Source organism: Helobdella robusta (genome assembly GCF_000326865.2).
Source record: "Helobdella robusta unplaced genomic scaffold HELROscaffold_46, whole genome shotgun sequence".
NCBI classification, from domain to species: Eukaryota; Metazoa; Annelida; class Clitellata; order Rhynchobdellida; family Glossiphoniidae; genus Helobdella; species Helobdella robusta.
In genome coordinates, this window is record NW_008705138.1 from 548,787 (window position 1) to 567,956 (window position 19,170).

Here is a 19,170-nt window from a genome sequence, read left to right on the forward strand (position 1 = left end):
AACTAAATGTCAAAATTGTTGTTATCTTGAACTGAAAACATAAAACTTAAATGTAATTAAAATATAGATGACAACTAAAATGCTTATTTGGTTCAACCGTGGATTTCTTTGTACGTGTTTGTGCAATTTAACTACTGGGCGCTTTAGCAATTAAAAGATTGACAGTTGATGATTTACCAACAGTTGTTTAGTTTAAATTGCAAAATCGGTAATTTTAATTTCAATTTTTTTCTGTATTTAAAGCGCATTTTGTTGGATGTTAAGTTATTTGTAAGAAAAATATAGAAATGAACGTGAAAATAAAATCACTAATAGCCGTTATTTTTAATTCAGCAAAATGTTGGATGTTAGTTATAAACTATAAATTCATGTTAGACAAGTTGACCTCCAAATGATCGTAAATAATAACATGTTAGCCTGCAATAAAATTTTGAATTAGGTGATTGCTTCAGGCATGCTATGTGATGGAAATTCTTTTAAAATATCAAGTCATCGTCGGGTCAGCGTTTTCATTATATTTTTATTTCAATGCACCCTGCCCTCAATAAAATTGAATATACTCTCAATTTCGACTAATCTTACACACAATGATATCACACATCGTGTCAGAGTCTTATATTTAAGTTTCTTCCTAACAACTTCCTAACAATTTTTTGAAAATAAATCATTGACTACCAAAAAGAAATAAATGCCTGATGCGTGGTCAATAAACATTTTTTAAATACATTGAATGTTGTTTTACGTGTGTACCTCTTGAAGCGTCTGCATTTAGTGTAGTGAGTTTGTTTTGTAGTGAGTCAAAGATTGTTTTGTGTACGATGCGTGTTGATTTGAATCCTAATTAAAAGCTCTAAATATCGCATCGCACAGTAGCTGAATTGTTTACAAGCAGTGTGGTTTCAGCTTGATAATGAACGAACGCAGAATAATAACCATTTGAAAGAACGAATGAATGAATGAATCTTGCTTTACGAAGCTTTATAATGCCCATTCAACGTTCAACAAAATAACTTCATTTGGACCGTTTAAAGTTAAATTTTTAATTATTTTTTATTACATAAAAAAATTTTTTTTATACATTCTATATTTTTATTAGACATGTTTAATTTTGTGGTTCTTAATACAAGACGATGTAATGTCTTGATGAAACAGCTGAGTAAAAAATGGAAACATGCAGGCTGCCGTTGTTTCAGCAGTTTGAACGACCACCAACATGATGGAGACATTCAAATGAACATCGTCAGAAATTCAACTGAGACGTTAAAATTCAGAAACGATCACGTGGCTAAATATGTTTTGGACAGCATGTCCAAGTATGGCCACTCGACTGCACTGGTTAGTTTGCTTTTTTTTCATCCAAATTAATTGTCCTGAATCTTGTGTAATTTAAAAAAATATTTCCACTTTAAAGTTATTTAATTGTTGCATGGAATATAAGTTGTGACTTAAAATATTTGAAAAGTCGACGAATTCATTGATGACATTTGTTCAACAGATAAACGGAGAGACAGACGAGCGACTAACATTCAGTGAGCTGGAGAGGAAGATTCTGAAAACTGCCAACATCCTGCTGAGTTTGGGCCTGAAGAAAGGAGATGTGGTGACATTGTTCTCTCCGAACAGCATCAACTACCCGGTTGTTGTCCTGGCGGTTGCACTCATCGGAGCATTGTGCAGTCCCATCAACTACTTATATAACGCAGGTTACTTCATACCCTCAACATTTCCATAACAATAACTTTTATTTTTTTTTGTCTGATTTTAATAATTTGTTCTAACAAACATTGTTTAAGGAACAAAATTAATTTGTATCAAATGCTCTTATTCCAGTACTGAAAATGTTCATTCACAATGCAATCATCTGAATCTTTTGTCGCTATAAAATTTTGGTTACAGATGAACTGATGAAGTTGATTTCACAAGTAGAGCCATCAATAATTTTCACAACTCGTCTGCTGGTTGGAGTCGTTCAGCAGATACTTCCTCAATGTCCTTACGTGAAAGTAATGGAAACACTTTATAGGCATTTTTTGAAACTGTTTTAATTTTATTAAGTAATAGGGCATGTTTAACCATGGAAATGTAAAATGTTATTAATTTGAATAGCTAATCGATATCTTAAAATTAATTTTATAAATAGACTTAAAAACTCAACTGTAGATCTTGTTATCATTTAATAAATAAACATAAATACATTCATGTAAGTTAAATAATGTATGATTTGAATAGGTTGGTTGAATTTGTTGTATACTATTGTTGAAGTTTCTATCACACAAAATCCTTCAAAATATTTTTGATGTTTAAGTGAAGCGTACTTAAAGGCTAAACTTATTTTTGGGATTGCCACAGTATCTTGAATTTCTACAATCAAAATGCTTTCCATAACATGTTACAAATACAGACAAGATGTGCTTTGATAAACGTGCTGATGATTCAATTAAATGCACGTTATTTCAAATGAGTTTTATGCATAGGCACTTGAATTTATGAAGCGAGCAGCAAATCAATTATACAGAATGTCCTATTGATGGATAGTGGTCCTGGATGTTTCTTGGAGCAGGATGATGGCTGCCTGCTAACAGATGTTAAAGATGTCGGAATACTGATGGATGATTCGTTTGTTCTGCCGTTCTCCAGTGGCACAACTGGTGTTCCGAAAGCCGTGCAACTCACTCATCGCAATGTCATCTGCAACTCTCAACAAGTTTTGTGAGAATTTTAGATTTTGTAGCAGTTTTATTTTAAAAGTTCTTTTGAAATTATTCATTACTTGCCAGGAAACTACCTCAAAATTAATTTTATGGTAACATAACTTTATCGTTTATCACAAGTATACAAATACTTCGGCTATAAGCATTCCTTCATGCAAAACAGTACAATTCTTTAATCGTTATGAGTCTATCAATCCGTTAATTATTTTTTTAAATTTAAATTGTTAAGTAAAAATGAGCAAAATCATTATGCCACTTGAAAAAATTGAAAAAGATATTTATCTCATATGGTCATCGCTTGAGAGGAATGCTAGAAAACTTACGCATAACGAGAAATGCGTGCATACGAAGCAGGCCACTTCAACGCAAGACTTTTACTTCAAAACAGCGCAACAGGTGTTCATTGCAATAAAATTAGTTACTAATTTTTTGAGGTTTCTTTATGAATAATTAAAACCGTCGTTCAAGGAATTATTTCGATATAATTTTTGTTAAATTTCAATTAAACTAAATGTATAGGCAGATACTATACGCTTTTATTAAAACACTCTAATTTAATTGAATAAAATGAATACAAATCTCATGTTAAATTGTTTTACGAAAGAGATCGCGAAAGGCTGGATTACCACAAAGAAGATAAAATACTGTCAGTTCTTCCTTACTTTCACATATATGGATGCATGGCCAACATGCTGGCTTGCCTCCTGACCGGAAGCACACAAATCATCATGTCTAAGTTTGATCCTGAGATGTTTCTGAAATGCATCGATTATTACAAAGTTGGTTGATTAATTATTTTGCTTATAACAGTGAAATGCTGGACAACTATTTGAAGCTAATTAAGATCCATTTTATTTTCTGGCTTCCACTACCATAAAAAATGCAGGGGGGTTGAAGAGTTTTTGGATTAAGTATTTAAGATTACATGGTTATTATGATTTTATTTTTAAGCATTACAAATCACATAAATGAAAACATCAGATGATTTCTGCGTACAATAGGCTGAGATCTGTTTGAAATTGAACCTGGTCACCGCAACTCAGGACCAGGAGAATTTAAGCATCTTTTGGCAAAATAGCGGAGTCCGTTTATTTGGGGAAAAAGCAAAAAACTTTATTTTTAAAAATTGAAGAAAAAAGATAATTTTTTTTCTTCCTGAATTAATTTTAGAGATAGGAACAACACATGCACACAGCGTACGTGAATCGCGCTGAAAATGAATTGTAGACATTGCTTGCAGTAGTCTGACACATTTTCGCATTAAAAATAGACCGTTGTAATAAATTAACAATTACGACATAACGGCTTCCATTTTTTACCTATGTTAATCTATTTTTAGTATTTCAACTAAGTAAGTATTCTTTTTATGCAACAATTTAACAACATTTTGTATTGTTAACAATTATTATTTTTCATGATAAAATAACAAAATGATTCAATAACTTTTCAGAAATAAAGTATTATTTAGCAATGTATGAATTTTAGTTTTATGATAACGCAGTGTTCATATCTGACTGTTGTCCCTCCGATGCTACTCTTCATGTGTCGCCACCCCCTCGCAATCAACACCACATTTCCGAATGTGAGGGCCATTGTGACGGGGGCGGCTCCAACCCCCGTCAGTCTGATCGAGGAAATCAGGAAAAAGTTAAAAGCAGGAGCCATTGTCAAACAAGGTTATACATATAAAAAAAATTTATTCAAGTCTAAAAAAAATTAAAACCTTTTAAAAACCAACAAAACAAGCAGCATACGGACTGACAGAGACCAGTCCAGCACTGTCTATTAACCTGAACAGCAGGCTGAAAGATGATTCTGTCGGAACATTGCTAGCTCACACTGAACTCAAAGTCTTTCCTTTTTAATTCATTTTTTTATTTTAATTAAATAATTAAAACGAGATAACAGACAAAGATTATTTCAGTTAAATAAATATCAAAAATAAAATTATTTAAAATCTGATAAAACCGAAAAGATATGTAAAAACATTAATAAAATAATAAAAAAGTATCGTGACAATATTTTTTTCTTTCAGGTTCTTGACGCAAATAACAAAATTCTGCCGAGAAACCAAAATGGTGAGCTGTGTGTTCGAGGACCTCAAATTATGAAAGGTTACTACAGAAATGCAGCTGCCAACGAGCAGACATTCACAGAGGATGGATGGCTTCGCACAGGTTTTCAAATTTCAACCATTCTAATACATGTATGATTTTTTTAAATACTTCAATCTCGTGATTTTTGGAAGATATGCGTTTGTCGCAATACGCAATCATTTTTAATACTAGAAAATTGATGCCACAAAATCATTTTCAATTTTAACAAGTTAGAAAATAAAAAAGATTTTTTTAGAACCGCGCTTGCTCATGCTCATATATGAAAAATAATTATGACTTTTTTACTCGCTAGTTTGTGATTTTAAAAACACCTCAAGCTGTTAGACGTTGGTTGCACAAGTAAAAACGCATCAACTTCTTGCTTGGATCTAATTAAAACACCGCTTATTTGCGTAGTAGATTTTTTTGATGATATTTCAAGTGCCAAATAATAAAAAAAATATTGTTTTATTGCTCGCGCATAAAAATCATGCTAAAATTTTCAGTTTTTCTAATTTTTGTGATACAACCGTCTGGTTTAACACAAGTATGTGGAACTTCAACTACAATTAAATATTTGAAGCTCGTTGACAAAAAGAATAGAAAATTAATAAAATAAATTTTTAAAATGACGAGCCGCCAACAGGTGACATTGGATCAGTTGATGAAAATGGTTTTCTATATTTATTTGATAGAAGTAAAGAGCTCATTAAAGTGAAAGGTTTTCAGGTAAGTAAAGATTTCTAATCTAAATTATTGAGAATTAAAAATATGTAAAATTATATGATAGGTGGCACCCGCAGAACTGGAGTCCATCCTGTTGAGCCATCCATTGGTAGCGGACAGTGCAGTCATCGGAGTTCCCGACGACAAACTTGGAGAGAAGCCTCGTGCTTACGTGGTCCTCAAGAAGGATGGGTCGGTTAGGGAGGAGGAGTTGGTCAGATTCGTTGCAGGTTTGTTGCTTCAATGGCTGGTAGGTGTTGGTTAGTCTGATAGTTGCGACTGAACAACGTTGCATTTTCATATTCTTTTAGTTTAAGAAATTTTTCGCGTTAGATTTTTCAATTTATATTTCATTACAGTGATACATTCTTTTTGGTAAAAAAGCAAAATTTTATACTGAACAGGGAAAGTAGCCGCATTCAAACGACTGACCGGTGGTGTGCAGTTCGTTCAAGAAGTTCCAAAATCTCAAACTGGAAAGATACTGAGAAGGGTGTTGAAAGAAAAATACCTAGCGTGAAAAATTTATTCGCTATTATTTCTTTACAGGATTTATTAATTATTTTTAACAATACTTTAAAATATAATAAAACATCATTTTTGTTCAACTTGAATTAATTTATTTACAAAAATATTATACGAATCTTCTATTTTGTTATATCATTTTTATAATAAAAACTATAATAATAATAATAAACAAATTTAAAATATAATAAATGATAATAATTATTATTATTATTGTTGTTAACAATAATAATATTAATTAAATGTGTTCACTAAAAATCAAGAAATGCTGTTTGTACTTTAGTGGTATAAGATTTTTTAAAATTCGTTTGAAGATAAAGAATCAAATATGTAAATAGAGCAAATTATTTCAGCACTATCCAGTTTTTAAATTTGTTGCCTCAGATGTTTCACCTCTATAATTCTTAATTTAAATGTTGTTCCCATTTTTGAAATTATGTTCAAAAACTGAAACCAGAAAAATTTCTTGACGATTCCGAGAAAAGAAGAAGTTAGAAATAGATCGAAAGGACCATGAAGCGTAGCGTGCATTGGTTTGGACGACAACAAATTATTTGATATAGCTTTTTTTTGATAAAATATTGTCAAGCGATCAAAATATAAAAATAATCGTAATGATTGTTTGTTTCGAACTGTATTTAGATACCATATCTTTTTTAAATTCAGAATGTTAAGATGTTGGCGAGCACAAGTGCTGTTGGTTAGATTTTATCGGTCTAAGCATCATCCACTGTTACGTCAATCGTAAGTTTGCCAAAATGTTTTCAAGAGTTTTTGTTACTGTCATTTGTAAGTTTTAGTTGAAATTTAATATCGATAATTTGTTCAAAATATTGAATGAACGTTGAATGCAAAAAAATGTTCACGCATTGTTTGGCTAATGTTATCGATTGATTGTTATCACAAATATTATTCACATATAAATATACTTATATACAAAATACATATTTTACAAAACTAGCAAACACTTGCTCACAGAACAAAAGAACGAGATATCTTAAAACCTACAATAAAAGTACGCCACAATGAAAAGAAGTAACATGAAGAGAGAGTGTAAGCAGTATTTATTACGGGCATGATGCCGGCGGATGTCGGGCGATGACGACCAGGCGTATTTATGATAGTGACGCTGTCTGTTTGGTGCCGGTAGCTGCGGTCGCCGATCTTGCGAATCGTGTTTCAGTTGATGAAGCGCTGCTTTCATGTTGGAAACGATGTTGCGGTTGCTCTTCTTATTCTCGGTGATCGTTCTGTTGTTGTTCGAACTCACAAAGTCGTATTGTACGATCTTGCTCGAGTTGCCCTCTTGCGAACCGTTTTTAGTTTTATTCCTTTTCTTAGCCTTTATTGCTTTTTTATGAAATGCTAACGTCACGTTATTGCTTGTTTTGTCTGTGTTGTTGGCGTTGGTCTCATCTTTGAAGTAATTATAATTAATCAGATTGCTCTTCAAGCGCTTATCAACGTCGTCGTCGTTCGTTAGGATGTTGTACGGCAGGGAGTCGGAGTAAACTTGATTGTAATGCACCGGGGCCGAGGATTCTGTTCAATGAAAATGTTCTACGGCTTTTTACGCTCTAATTTCTAAAATTTTATAAAAAATTTTATATTCCTATTTTGAAAATTTTTTAAATCTCGAATTAATTGTTTGCAAATTGCAATATGTTACCGACGATTGTGAATGAAATATTGAGGCCAGCGTACTTTGCATGAGCTTGACAGAGGCTGCCGTGTGGCCAACCTCGTTGCGGACCACCAGTTCGTACGTCATGAAGGATTCCACGCCCAGGTGTTCAAGCATTAACCAACTTTCTAACAAGCCATTTCCAAGCTCCTATCAATAAAAATTTTCGTTGCAAATTAAACTAATTACTGATTAAAAAAATAATACAAATAAAACTCATTTTTAGAATATTTAAATGGTGTTATTTTAATGACACCAAGCGTTTCCTAAACATTCAATCCATTTTTCTTTCCAATACAGATCATTCATCTTTTCTTTTATTTCTTGAGATTTAAGCATCATTCATCAGTTATCAACCATTTGCACATCTCAGTTTTGTTTCCCGAAAGCATCTGTTACTGTGCTACTTAAAGCAGGTTTCTTCTGCTTATATATGATTGCAGCTACATCCTAATATTTTATTTAGTTATCCTCCATAGAATAAAAACAAATTAATTCATTTCAATGGAACGCCATTGATTTAAATGTTTCATTCAGATAGATAACAAAAGAAAGACACAACGTTTAAAAATTAGATTCTCAATATTTTCTTTTTAAATTTTTTTATAAAATTTTATTAGAAACAAATGGAAAAAAATAAAAACCAAGCGCCTCTCCTGTTCAGTTGACTAACAGAAAAACTAATCATTCACCTTCTCCAGCTAAATACTTTATTGATCAAACATTTGTCTTCTTATAAATCATTTTGCATGCATCCACCAAATACTGGTTCTCAATCAATCAACCAACAATCAACCAATTGACTATCAATCAACCATTCAACAGTCAACCGACCAATCAATTTTCACTCAACCAATCAACCAACAATCAACCATCCACTCAATCAAAAAATAATCAACCAGCAACTTTTTGTCAGCCCCATTCCATCCATCCATCACTGAACAAACCGAAGTTCCTTGAAGCACATGTTTGTCACTCAGCGTCTCATTGGTTGATTTCTTGAACCAATCAAAAGAGTCGGGTCGCGGTTTGGATGTGACGTTGCACCTCAAGGTCACGTTAAGGTCATTGACGGTGGCCGAGACATCAAAGCAGGATATCCGAGGCGCATCTGTCGTAGTTGTTGACTTTTACGTTATCAACTGTTCCGTTGCTATCTTTCTTTCGTCCCGCATTGGGCCAGTGCACGGTAAACTAAGAACATTCTACTAAGCGCTGAATTGATATTCAGACTTTCTAGATTATTTCTAATATTGGTGCACAAGCAAGCAAAATAATTTATTGTTTCAAACTCATTATTTAACTTCGTATCAACTGCCTAGCTAACGCGATTTTCTTGATGATAACGATGATGATAACGATGATGATGATGATAACGATGATGATGGTAATGATGATAACAATGATGACCAAACGATGATGATGATGATAACGATGAAGATGATGATCATAGTAGTTGTTAAATTCGCACATCTCTCACGCTTTGATATTCTTACAATAAGAAATGAACGTTCATTTCATGTAATGAGTCAGTCTATTGAACAACTCCAGATATTTTAATACATAGAACACGACAGAAGACATCTTTAAGTCACAAAAACGACTTCAGTAGTACTCTATTATTAAAATGAAAAAACTAAAAGATGGGAAGAAGAAGCAAGTCAGCGAGGGATGAGCAGATGGTCATTGTTATCATCATCAATCTTTTTTTGACCATCATGCTGCTCAATAAGCTGCCCTGTTATCATCATCATCATCATCATCGTTATCATCATCTTCATCGTCATCATCATCATTCTCATCATCCTCATCATAGGAGTTTCATCATCATTATCATCATCAGTTCATCGTCATCATCATCATCTAAATCCTTATCATCATCACCATCTTCATCATCGTCATCGTCATCATTTTCATCGGAGTTTCATCATCATCATCATTTCTGACCCCTTTATTATAAGGAATAAAATCATCATCTTTGAAGGGATTGTAAATGGAGAAAGTCTTAAAATTATCGAATTGAAAAATATTTTAAAAATATCAATTAAATTGTAAAGGACAAAAAACGTCAAATAAAATGACATGTAAATACATACCTGAAATATATTTTTGATCGAAAATGTGTTTTTGGAGCGCGTTTCAACAGGACAGAGGACGAAAGCTTTTGCTTAAATACGAACTGGCATATTTGCATTCAAATGAGGTTAGTCCTCAAATGCTTGTTGGGGCAGCAGTGTTGCACGGGGCTCATACAAAAGTTACTCAATATTATATGCTAGTTAAGTTCATTAAAACAGTAATTAAACTAATTAAACTTGATTGCAAGAGTTAAAGTTATTTTATTGTCGTTTAAATTTTGTACAACAATTATAAGTGACGAACAACTGCAATCGATGCAACTCATCCCGCAGAGGACACTTAGGAGAATGTATTAAAAAGAAATTCAACTAGTATGCAGTCATTTTAAACCTGCTTACAGCCATGTGCTACCTGTGACAAAATATCTCAGTGTGGCAGCAGTGGCATATTTAATAGAAACTAGAGAGACCAGATGGTGGGATGGCTAGCAGTGACTATGTTCAAATGAGAAGAAATCTCTGCTTACCATTGCTAGTGTATTGTATTGTATTGCATTGTGTTGTGTTGTATTGTATTGTGTTGTATTGTATTGTGTTGTATTGTATTAAGTTGTATTGTATTGTATTTGATGATTTATAATGCGTCTCTCATAAAGAACCTCATAAGCGCAAATGTGTGTGATGCTTAGATTTTTGTGTATTCACATACGATGTGCGGGTGTCGTTGTTATTTCTGAACAAATAACTAAAAGAATGATAACAAATTAATAATGCTATTAATATAAATGAAATTGCCAGCAGCGAAATATTAATATAATGCTCAATATAAGTTAATGTATGCAGCCAACAAAAAGTATTTCAATTTTTTTTCTATTTTATGCCGCACAAGATCTCGGAAGGTTTGGAAACAAAATATTTGAAAAATTAGTTTAAAATGTAAGAGATGAAAAAGCCATTCATGAATATGCATGACGGTGGGTGGGATGAATTATCTTATGAAGTCATCTCAACGTGAGTCGACATTTGATGAAGTTTGATGTTGTTGCTGCTTCTGCTGCAGTCGGTTGTGGCCATGTTGTGGTGGCCGTGTAAATTTGTTGGTGGTGGTGGTCATCACGAGTATCATAATGATGGTGGCAAGATATTAGTGGTGGGAACATTAACCATAAAATCGAGGGTGGGGTGGTGAAAGTTTTGGAAATGTGACGGAGTGCACAAGAAGGAGCATTGTGTTAATAATGAAGTTGATTGACTTGATCTGGTCTAAAATTTGCAATCAGCCAACAGTGTATAATCGTAATCCAATTAATAAATTTTGGCTTTATTTCAAAATGGGGTGCCAACCGTATCTAATATTTTCGTTCATTAATTGAAGTTTAAAATTTATATCCAAAAATAACTTTATTTTCAGAACGAACCATTTTAATAAGCGTGATGATAATATTTATTTTTGGAGGTTGAAAATTTAAAAACGTAAAAGTTGATTAACATTAAACTTGTTGGTGTTAAATTGCTCAAATGTAGTTCAGCTCATCCAATAAAAAGTACCTAAAATGAAAATTTCAAAACAACGATCAAACGGAACTTATTTAGTTTCTCTGCTATACAAAACAATATTTGTATATATGTTGAGTTGTTGCTTGCTTAGATGACGTTGTGTTTCATTACAATACAGATCAACAATATTTTGAAATTGTCACCAGTTGAAAACATCGTTTTTAACAAGATATTTGTGGCTGAGTAAGTAAATTTAGTAAGAGTCATCGGTGTTTAAACGAAGAGTTTTAAATAATGTCACTAAGAATCGCTAAGTTGGAAGTGGTGTTCGTTTCATTGAATGATTTATCGCATTGTAACGCATGTTTGGAGGTGGCTGGCTGGCTGGCTGTGGGAGGTCACAGCTCATTCTCAAATAAGTCATCAACGACTGTGCTATAATTTCTTCAAAATATTTTTCTAGGGAAATATTTTTATAAATGCCGATCAAATTGATTGAGCCTTTGGTCCATTTAAAATATTTGTTTAAAATATTTAGCTTAAAACCTATTTTTGGAGCAATAAAAAATTTAAAAACAAACAAAAATGTTTGTAGGTATTGAACAATTTTTGTAAATTTTTAATTTAGTTTGAAGGCATATTTTAAAAACTGAATGAAATTACTGAAATACTCTATGAGGCGCAAAACAGACGATGCACGAAGCATCACAACAGACATCATTCCAAACAGCAGCTGTTTTGGTGAGCGATGAATTAAATTAAATCCAACTAGAGCTGCAATTATTTATTCATTTGTTAAATTGAAAAATTTTTTTAACAACAAAAAAAAACAACAGTAGAGCGAATGAACGCCTCGAGACCTTTCTTAAAAAAACATTTGTTGCGTCGGCTCTGGCAGAGAAGTGTTGTTTATTTATGTGGGCTGGCATGTTGTCCTCCCAAGATGTCGCTCACCACAAACGGACTGCTGTAAGTTTGCTTCACACAGGTCTCAGTCATTTCATTTGTGACTTTCATTTTAAATGAATTTACTGTTCTATAACTCGCGAACCATCGAATAGAGCAAGTAGTTTCACGCAAATGTAGTTTGTATAAAATTAGCGGTCCCTTTCCACTTTTTTCAAAAACACAACAAAGTTATGAAACGTTTCAATTTTGTTGAAAAAATCAATCGTAAAAATAACTTTGATAAAATAAATGCATATAAAATAAGAAATGAAAGCATGGAAGTACTCACATAGTACATCAAGGCGCGTGTATTGAACTTGAGTGGACATGCCAGCCATCGTGGAAACGCATTTCAATCTCAATCCATCATCGTCCGCTCGGAATCTTCAAGTTGAATCGATCACTTATTATTTTTAAAATACGTGAATTCATCATTTTAATGTCCAGCGTCCAGCATGATGCTGCTTAAGCAAGTCTCATAGAGTGCAAATTAATTTTATAGCAAATTATTATTGAAAGAATATAAATCGATAAACTAAGTTGAAAAATTGTTTTTCATTGGATAGAAAAATGAAAAAAGTTGGTTACAACATTTGAGAAGTGATCAAAAGTAATGAAGAAGTGAAAATCAAATCAGAACAGCTTGGCATTAGTCACACCGAATTTAAACCTCAATAATTAATTAAGCCAACAAAAACAATTACAGTCAACACAATCAATACAGTCAATACATATTTTGAAACATATCATCAATGACTTATTGAGTAGAGAGGCAGTAAACCACAGAACGAAAAACTGAGCAAGCTGGACTATGTAGCAAAAACCGAACGACAAACAAACTCACAAACAGACAGAGCAACAACCTTCAACGCTGCATCTGGCTCTGGATGAACAAGCAAAATGACAAACATACCAGAAAACGAACGATCGAACATATATGCATGCATACATACATACATATATACATACATACATACATACATACATACATACATACATACATACATACATACATACATACATACATACATACATACATACATACATACATACATACATACATACATACATACATACATACATACATACATACATACATACATGCAATCTAACAAACAAACAAATGAACATACAAACACACATACAAACAAACGAAAGAACGAACAAACTAACGAACGAACGAACGAATGAACAAAAAACCAACAAATAAACAAGCAATCAAGCAAACGAGCGTACAAACCAACAAACGAAGAGCGTTCAATGGAATGTAATATGATATGATGCTTCTCTCATATCGCCTGACATATCAAATTAAAGCATTAATCGCCCGTACGCATGGCTCAAATTATCATTGCCAATCAAGGCATGCATACATAATCATGAACAAACACAGACCTAAATTTACGATGCCATTCCATGTAGGATGCAATGTATACAATCTCTCTCTCTCTCTTTCTTCTCTCTCTCTCTTTATTTATTTTAACTTTATTTATATGTGCAGAAAATAGAGAAAAAAGAGAGAGAGAGATTTATTCTGGCGTAGGATATTTTTCAGTTAAAAAACATTTCTGCCCGATTTATAACAGCAATTTTTATAGCGCTCCTATTTATGTCCCATTTTTTTAACATTGTTCTGCTGATGCCGATGTTGATGACGTCAAGATCTAAGAAAGGTCATTGACCTCCACCTGCAGCGCTCTTCCTCTCTGTAGAAACTCATCAGCAACTCCAAACAATGTACAATCTGTGTTTCCATCATTATTCCGTCAACAGACTCCAGAGAGTTTCCGCGTAGTTCTGCTTCGAAGGAATTCGATGCTGTGGAATTATGATTAATGTATAATAAGATATTTTGTGAGCAGCTGAACGGCAGCAAGGCTTAATGAATGGAAGTCATTGCTATAAATCTAACACCACATACTTCAAACTTTACTTTGAACTGTTTGATCGACCCATCAAACGTGCAAAAAATTAATGAAATATTTCCATTTTTTTTGGAATAATATTAATTATTGGAAAATTATACATCAAGATTATGACGTAAGGTAACGAAGAAAATGGTGCATGCCTCGTTGCTCATATCCTTCGTCTCATATCTATCTATCTGTCGAAAACTTCTCTTCCCGCTATCAGCAATGTCCTTCTTGCTGTTGTGGTACAGAGTTAAAATGTATCACACACACACACAGTCACACACACGCATCAGTTAAACATGCATAAGCTTGACAACAGAGTTTTTGAATGAGCTGAGACAAGAAAGATAACAAAGCAGCAAACATACTCGGCGCAAATAGTTTAAAAATCATGGCTTTCAAGTGAATTAAAATGTGAAAGAAAAATAAAAATGATTTTACTTAGATGAGAAACTAAACAGCCTATTCAAGCGAAGGTTTGCAGAGGCGTGGAGTTAATGGTTGGTCGCATACCTTTGCAACTCTGCTATAGAAACAGTTGGTAAGCATTGTCATGTTTAAAAAAACCAATGATGAAGTATATGAAGATGCAGCCAAACTAATTAGAATTATGAAACAACGTAATGATGCAGTGAAGGAATTATGCAATCATGGAATCATAGAACCATGTTAATAAGAAAAAAGAAATGCTGACAAGAAATGCTGGAGGTAAGAGCAGCAGAGACGCATAAATTACTGTGAGCCTGGTGATTTATTTATAGGCAGCATGATTATCTCTGCAATGTTTAAATACAAGTTCCAGAAGTTTAAAAATTATTGAGATGATATTTTTGCAGCATATAAAAATAAAACACACCCACATATCAATTGATAAATACAAAACACTAATTTTAATTATTACTTTAAAACAGAATTAACATAAATAATCCAACTTAGCAGATTTTTCATAATTAATATTTTTAATCAAAACTAAACGCCATTAAAATGCGTGTTTGTAGGTGTTTTTGTGTGTGTGTATGTGTGTATGTTTGTGTTTGTTTTGCATACAAATAAAAATTTTTTTTCGGAGTAATCAACGAAATTTTAATATTCAATTTGCGCACATTTGTATTTTATTTGTATATTTTATTCGTATTTTGTTTTATTTAAATGTCATCATGTGATTCATTTGTTTCTTTCATCCACAACTTGATAAGTTCCTCAATTACACAATCTACACACATCAATGATTTTTTTTTATAAACAGTTTAAATTAAATTACTGCTCTTCTTTGCGTAATCAATTAAACCATTAAATCAATGAACGGGTGATATTCTTGAGACCTAACACCGATTTTTATTTCGCTAAAACCTCGTACAAACGTTTTTATTAATTCAGCTTTCAATGTTTTTTGTCGACTTTGAGACTTATTACAGATTCATAAAAAAAACTCAAACACCCTTGTTATATTTAAGAAATCTGTCTTTCAATTGATTTTGACGAATCATTTTTCTTCTTTCATTAATGTTTAATTAAGGTTTATTGTTGTCAAATTATGTTAATTTAGGCCATGTTATTTAGTTTTATAATCTTATTTATTAGAAATTAATAAATTAATTTATGTTTATTAATTATTTAAAATTTATTTTCTTTATATTAATCTTCTTAATATTTTTGTTATATTTGGCAAATTGTTTGGTTCAAATTTTTATATCGCAGGTCCAACAAGTGTAAACTTCAGCTCTCCTAATGAGGTATTTCTTTATAATACTTTGCTGAATGAAAGATTATTTGAATTGAATATATATATATATATATATATATATATATATATCAATTTAAAGAGAGAGATAGAAAGAAAAGTTGGAGATGCATCCCATCCCATGTCATTTTAAATTTAAGATATGCAGGACACGACAAAGCAAGAGTTGAACTCACACGAAATCTCGAGTCCACCTCTCGTCCTTCCGCATGATCTGACGCAGTCCAACACTGCCCAGTAATGAGACGCTCGATTTGAGATGAAAAAAACTTGTGACGTCACGTTTGCCAATGATGATCTGCAGGTAGGTTTCGGGGTAGCCACCAAATGAGATGCACTTGATGGCCACCGGCTGGCCCTCGTGCACCTTCATGTTCGATTGGTTGCTTCTCAGCTCGTTGTTGTACACCAGTAGGATGGTTTTCACGGTAGCTGGTTGTGGGTCAGTGAAGTTGAAGTTAATAAATTTTATTAGCATTTAATGTCATCGTCATCATTATCGTCGTCATCATCATTGTAATCGTAACAGTTAATGATCAACATTGGCGTCAGCCTAATTGGCGTCAACATGGTTTAGTTATCATCACTTAGCTTCATTGTTTCATCTAAGCTTACAATCTCTTCATACTTTTTCAGAATTGTGAATGAACAAATGATGATTAAATTATTTGAAATGACGAAATATGTGAAAATAATTTTTATGAAAAATTTACAATTGAAACTAAAAACAATACAATGACGTCATCTTCATATTTTGCGTTATCAAAAACAACAACGAGGTATATTTTTAAAACAAAAGCTTCAACAAAAGAAGGACTCTATATATTTAATTTTGGCCTGTGTTTTCCAACAAACTGCACATATATTTAAGTTATATGTATTGATGTATATACACCTATCATATATCTACAACATATCCTATGAATGCTGTTGCCATAGTTAAGATATACATAAAGTGTCTATCTATAGAAACATCTCTATATAAGTATCACTATGGACTGGACTGATTGATTGATTAGAGAAAAAGACAATAAGACGAAAGTGATTGATGAATTCAAATGGAGATTCAATGCATGCACCGTCCATGGCTCGCTGCTGCTCATCCACACCCAACTTGCTCTAACTCTCAATCGTGATATATGTGTGTCTGTGTGTGTGTTTGTTTGTTTGTGTGTGTTTATCTGAAAGAATGTCTGTGCTTATATGTCTGTGTGTGAGTTGGTGTGCTTGTAATCACAGTTAACATTATAATGTTTGAGTTAAATCTTTCTTCACGATATAAAATGTATGAACACCACAACTTTAGATGAAAATATGATTCAACAAAGACGTCAAAATAATGTTATATTAAGTAAAATAAAATAAAAAGTAATATAAACATTAAAAATCGGATGTTTATAAACTGATGAAAACATGGAGAAACCAATATCTGCTTGAATCAAATCTTACCATCAAAATGAAAGAACAACCAACAGGTGAATATAAAAATTGTAGAAATAAATACAGGCTGTATACATGAATGAAATTTAGGCAGTTTATGCATTATTCAAAACTGAAACTTGAACAAAAAAAATAAAAAAAAAATACTCAAAACTGCAAAAGAAGAAATTATAAAAAATATGTTTGTCAAAACTGAACGAAAATCAAAATTTAAAATGTTCGGAAATGATGTCAACTAACATTTGATGTAGACGTAGTGTGTAGTTGAGCCGAGCAAAGTGTAGTTGTCTCCTCTGACCTCGCAGGTGTAGTTGCCGTTGTCCAGCGAGTTCACGTCTGTTTCAGATTTGGGAATTTGGTAAACTTTCATTGTTGCCGAAACTTAAAATAATTCTGAAAATCATTTCGGTAGAAATATGACGAAACACATTTTAGTTGAAAGCAGTTGTTTCAAAAGCAGCTGATATTCTTACTGGTGATAAAAATATTCAGGACAAGAACGATTCATTGATGGGATGATATTTTTGGTCTCCAACAACAATTGATAACAAAAAATGTGTTGTTGTTTTTGACACCATATTTTTTATATAAATTCGAAAATTATTTATAGTTGATATTACAAAATTACAATGGACGCATTTGTTTCAGACTGGCATTTTTAACCAAAAACTTTTACAATAGATAATTTTTATTTTTTCATTTTTTGTTGCTCATTTTGTTATTGATTTTATAATCTGATCAGCCAACAATTTTTCCAATTTTATTCATCTATCAATTTCCTTCATTCATCTGCTTTTTCTATCCATCCATCCATCTTATTAATTCATTTTCTATTCATTTATTCATTTCCTCGCTCATTCGTTCATCTGATTCGTTGAAACGTTTTCAATCGATCAAACGTATTGAGAAAAGATTAAAGCATCGGACTTGTTAAGACTGGCCCCTTGATGGGACGTTATTTCAGTCCAATTGAAGCAATCAGTTCGTTGAGATGTTAAAACAATCATTAAAACAATTAAATGATTGGAATCCCACAGATGTTCAGTCGAAATTCAGTTTTAATTTTATTTAGAGCAGTTTGGTTTGGTTAAGAGAATTCACCATGGACGGCTAATTAAAGTGGAAATCGGAATTAGTAACTTTTATTGGTAACGATTCAATTTATTTTTGTTCCAAACTTTTATATTTAAAACCAATCAGACAGACAATAACCATTGCGAATGATTGAAACTTGAATGATTGAAACTCTTATTCAATTCTGACGATCGCATTTACCAGAGAGCCCTGAAGAGTTGATAATGAATGAAGCTTCTTAGTGATATTTCATTTGACTGATGGGATGAATGCTGATGATGAATTAACAGACAAAAAAAATTCTGCAGATAAGCGGAAAGATTAATGAGAAAAACTTTTTCACTCGTCTAAAAAGATTATTTCTAAAAGATTGTTATCTCACATTTTTTTAGTGTTGGAATGGGAGAATGAATTGAATTTACTGCATGCAATCGGTTATGGACTGGAGTGTACACAAATTGGATATTATTAAATCACTTCAAGTTACTGGAATGAAGTGATACAAAAATATTTGATAAAATAACTAACAATAGAAATGCTGAACCTAAAACATAATTAGCAACAAACGATCGAAAGAGTTGACGTCGCATTATGAAAATCAAACAAATGATTATTCTATTTTATGTGCAGTATTTGAAATTTAATTTCATTGACTTGGCCAAGATGATCGAATATTACAAATATTAAAAAAATTTAAAAAATAATGAGCGAAACAACAAAGAAAAGTAAGTGAAAGA

At 32.4% G+C, this 19,170-nt stretch overlaps 3 protein-coding genes across 3 annotated transcripts; 1 reads left to right on the forward strand and 2 right to left on the reverse strand.

The window, feature by feature from the left end:
- Positions 1 to 1,477: 1,477 nt before the first annotated feature.
- HELRODRAFT_85499 (hypothetical protein) lies at positions 1,478 to 6,053 on the forward strand (the record flags this gene model as incomplete). Its single annotated transcript, XM_009026215.1, has 10 exons — positions 1,478 to 1,703; positions 1,897 to 1,997; positions 2,516 to 2,709; positions 3,316 to 3,490; positions 4,213 to 4,387; positions 4,461 to 4,561; positions 4,747 to 4,888; positions 5,454 to 5,536; positions 5,598 to 5,763; positions 5,938 to 6,053. 10 exons carry the CDS (start codon positions 1,478 to 1,480, stop codon positions 6,051 to 6,053), a joined length of 1,479 nt encoding a protein of 492 aa, XP_009024463.1.
- A 1,002-nt stretch (positions 6,054 to 7,055) lies between these two features.
- Positions 7,056 to 12,603, reverse strand: HELRODRAFT_178157 (hypothetical protein; the record flags this gene model as incomplete). The annotated part of the gene is made up of 4 exons (XM_009026293.1): positions 7,056 to 7,600; positions 7,763 to 7,892; positions 8,708 to 8,853; positions 12,555 to 12,603. The coding sequence occupies 4 exons, from the start codon at positions 12,601 to 12,603 to the stop codon at positions 7,056 to 7,058; spliced, it is 870 nt and encodes a 289-aa protein (XP_009024541.1).
- Positions 12,604 to 16,091: 3,488 nt separating this feature from the next.
- Positions 16,092 to 17,729, reverse strand: HELRODRAFT_178158 (hypothetical protein; the record flags this gene model as incomplete). Its single annotated transcript, XM_009026294.1, has 3 exons — positions 16,092 to 16,351; positions 17,034 to 17,066; positions 17,600 to 17,729. 3 exons carry the CDS (start codon positions 17,727 to 17,729, stop codon positions 16,092 to 16,094), a joined length of 423 nt encoding a protein of 140 aa, XP_009024542.1.
- Positions 17,730 to 19,170: the final 1,441 nt, after the last annotated feature.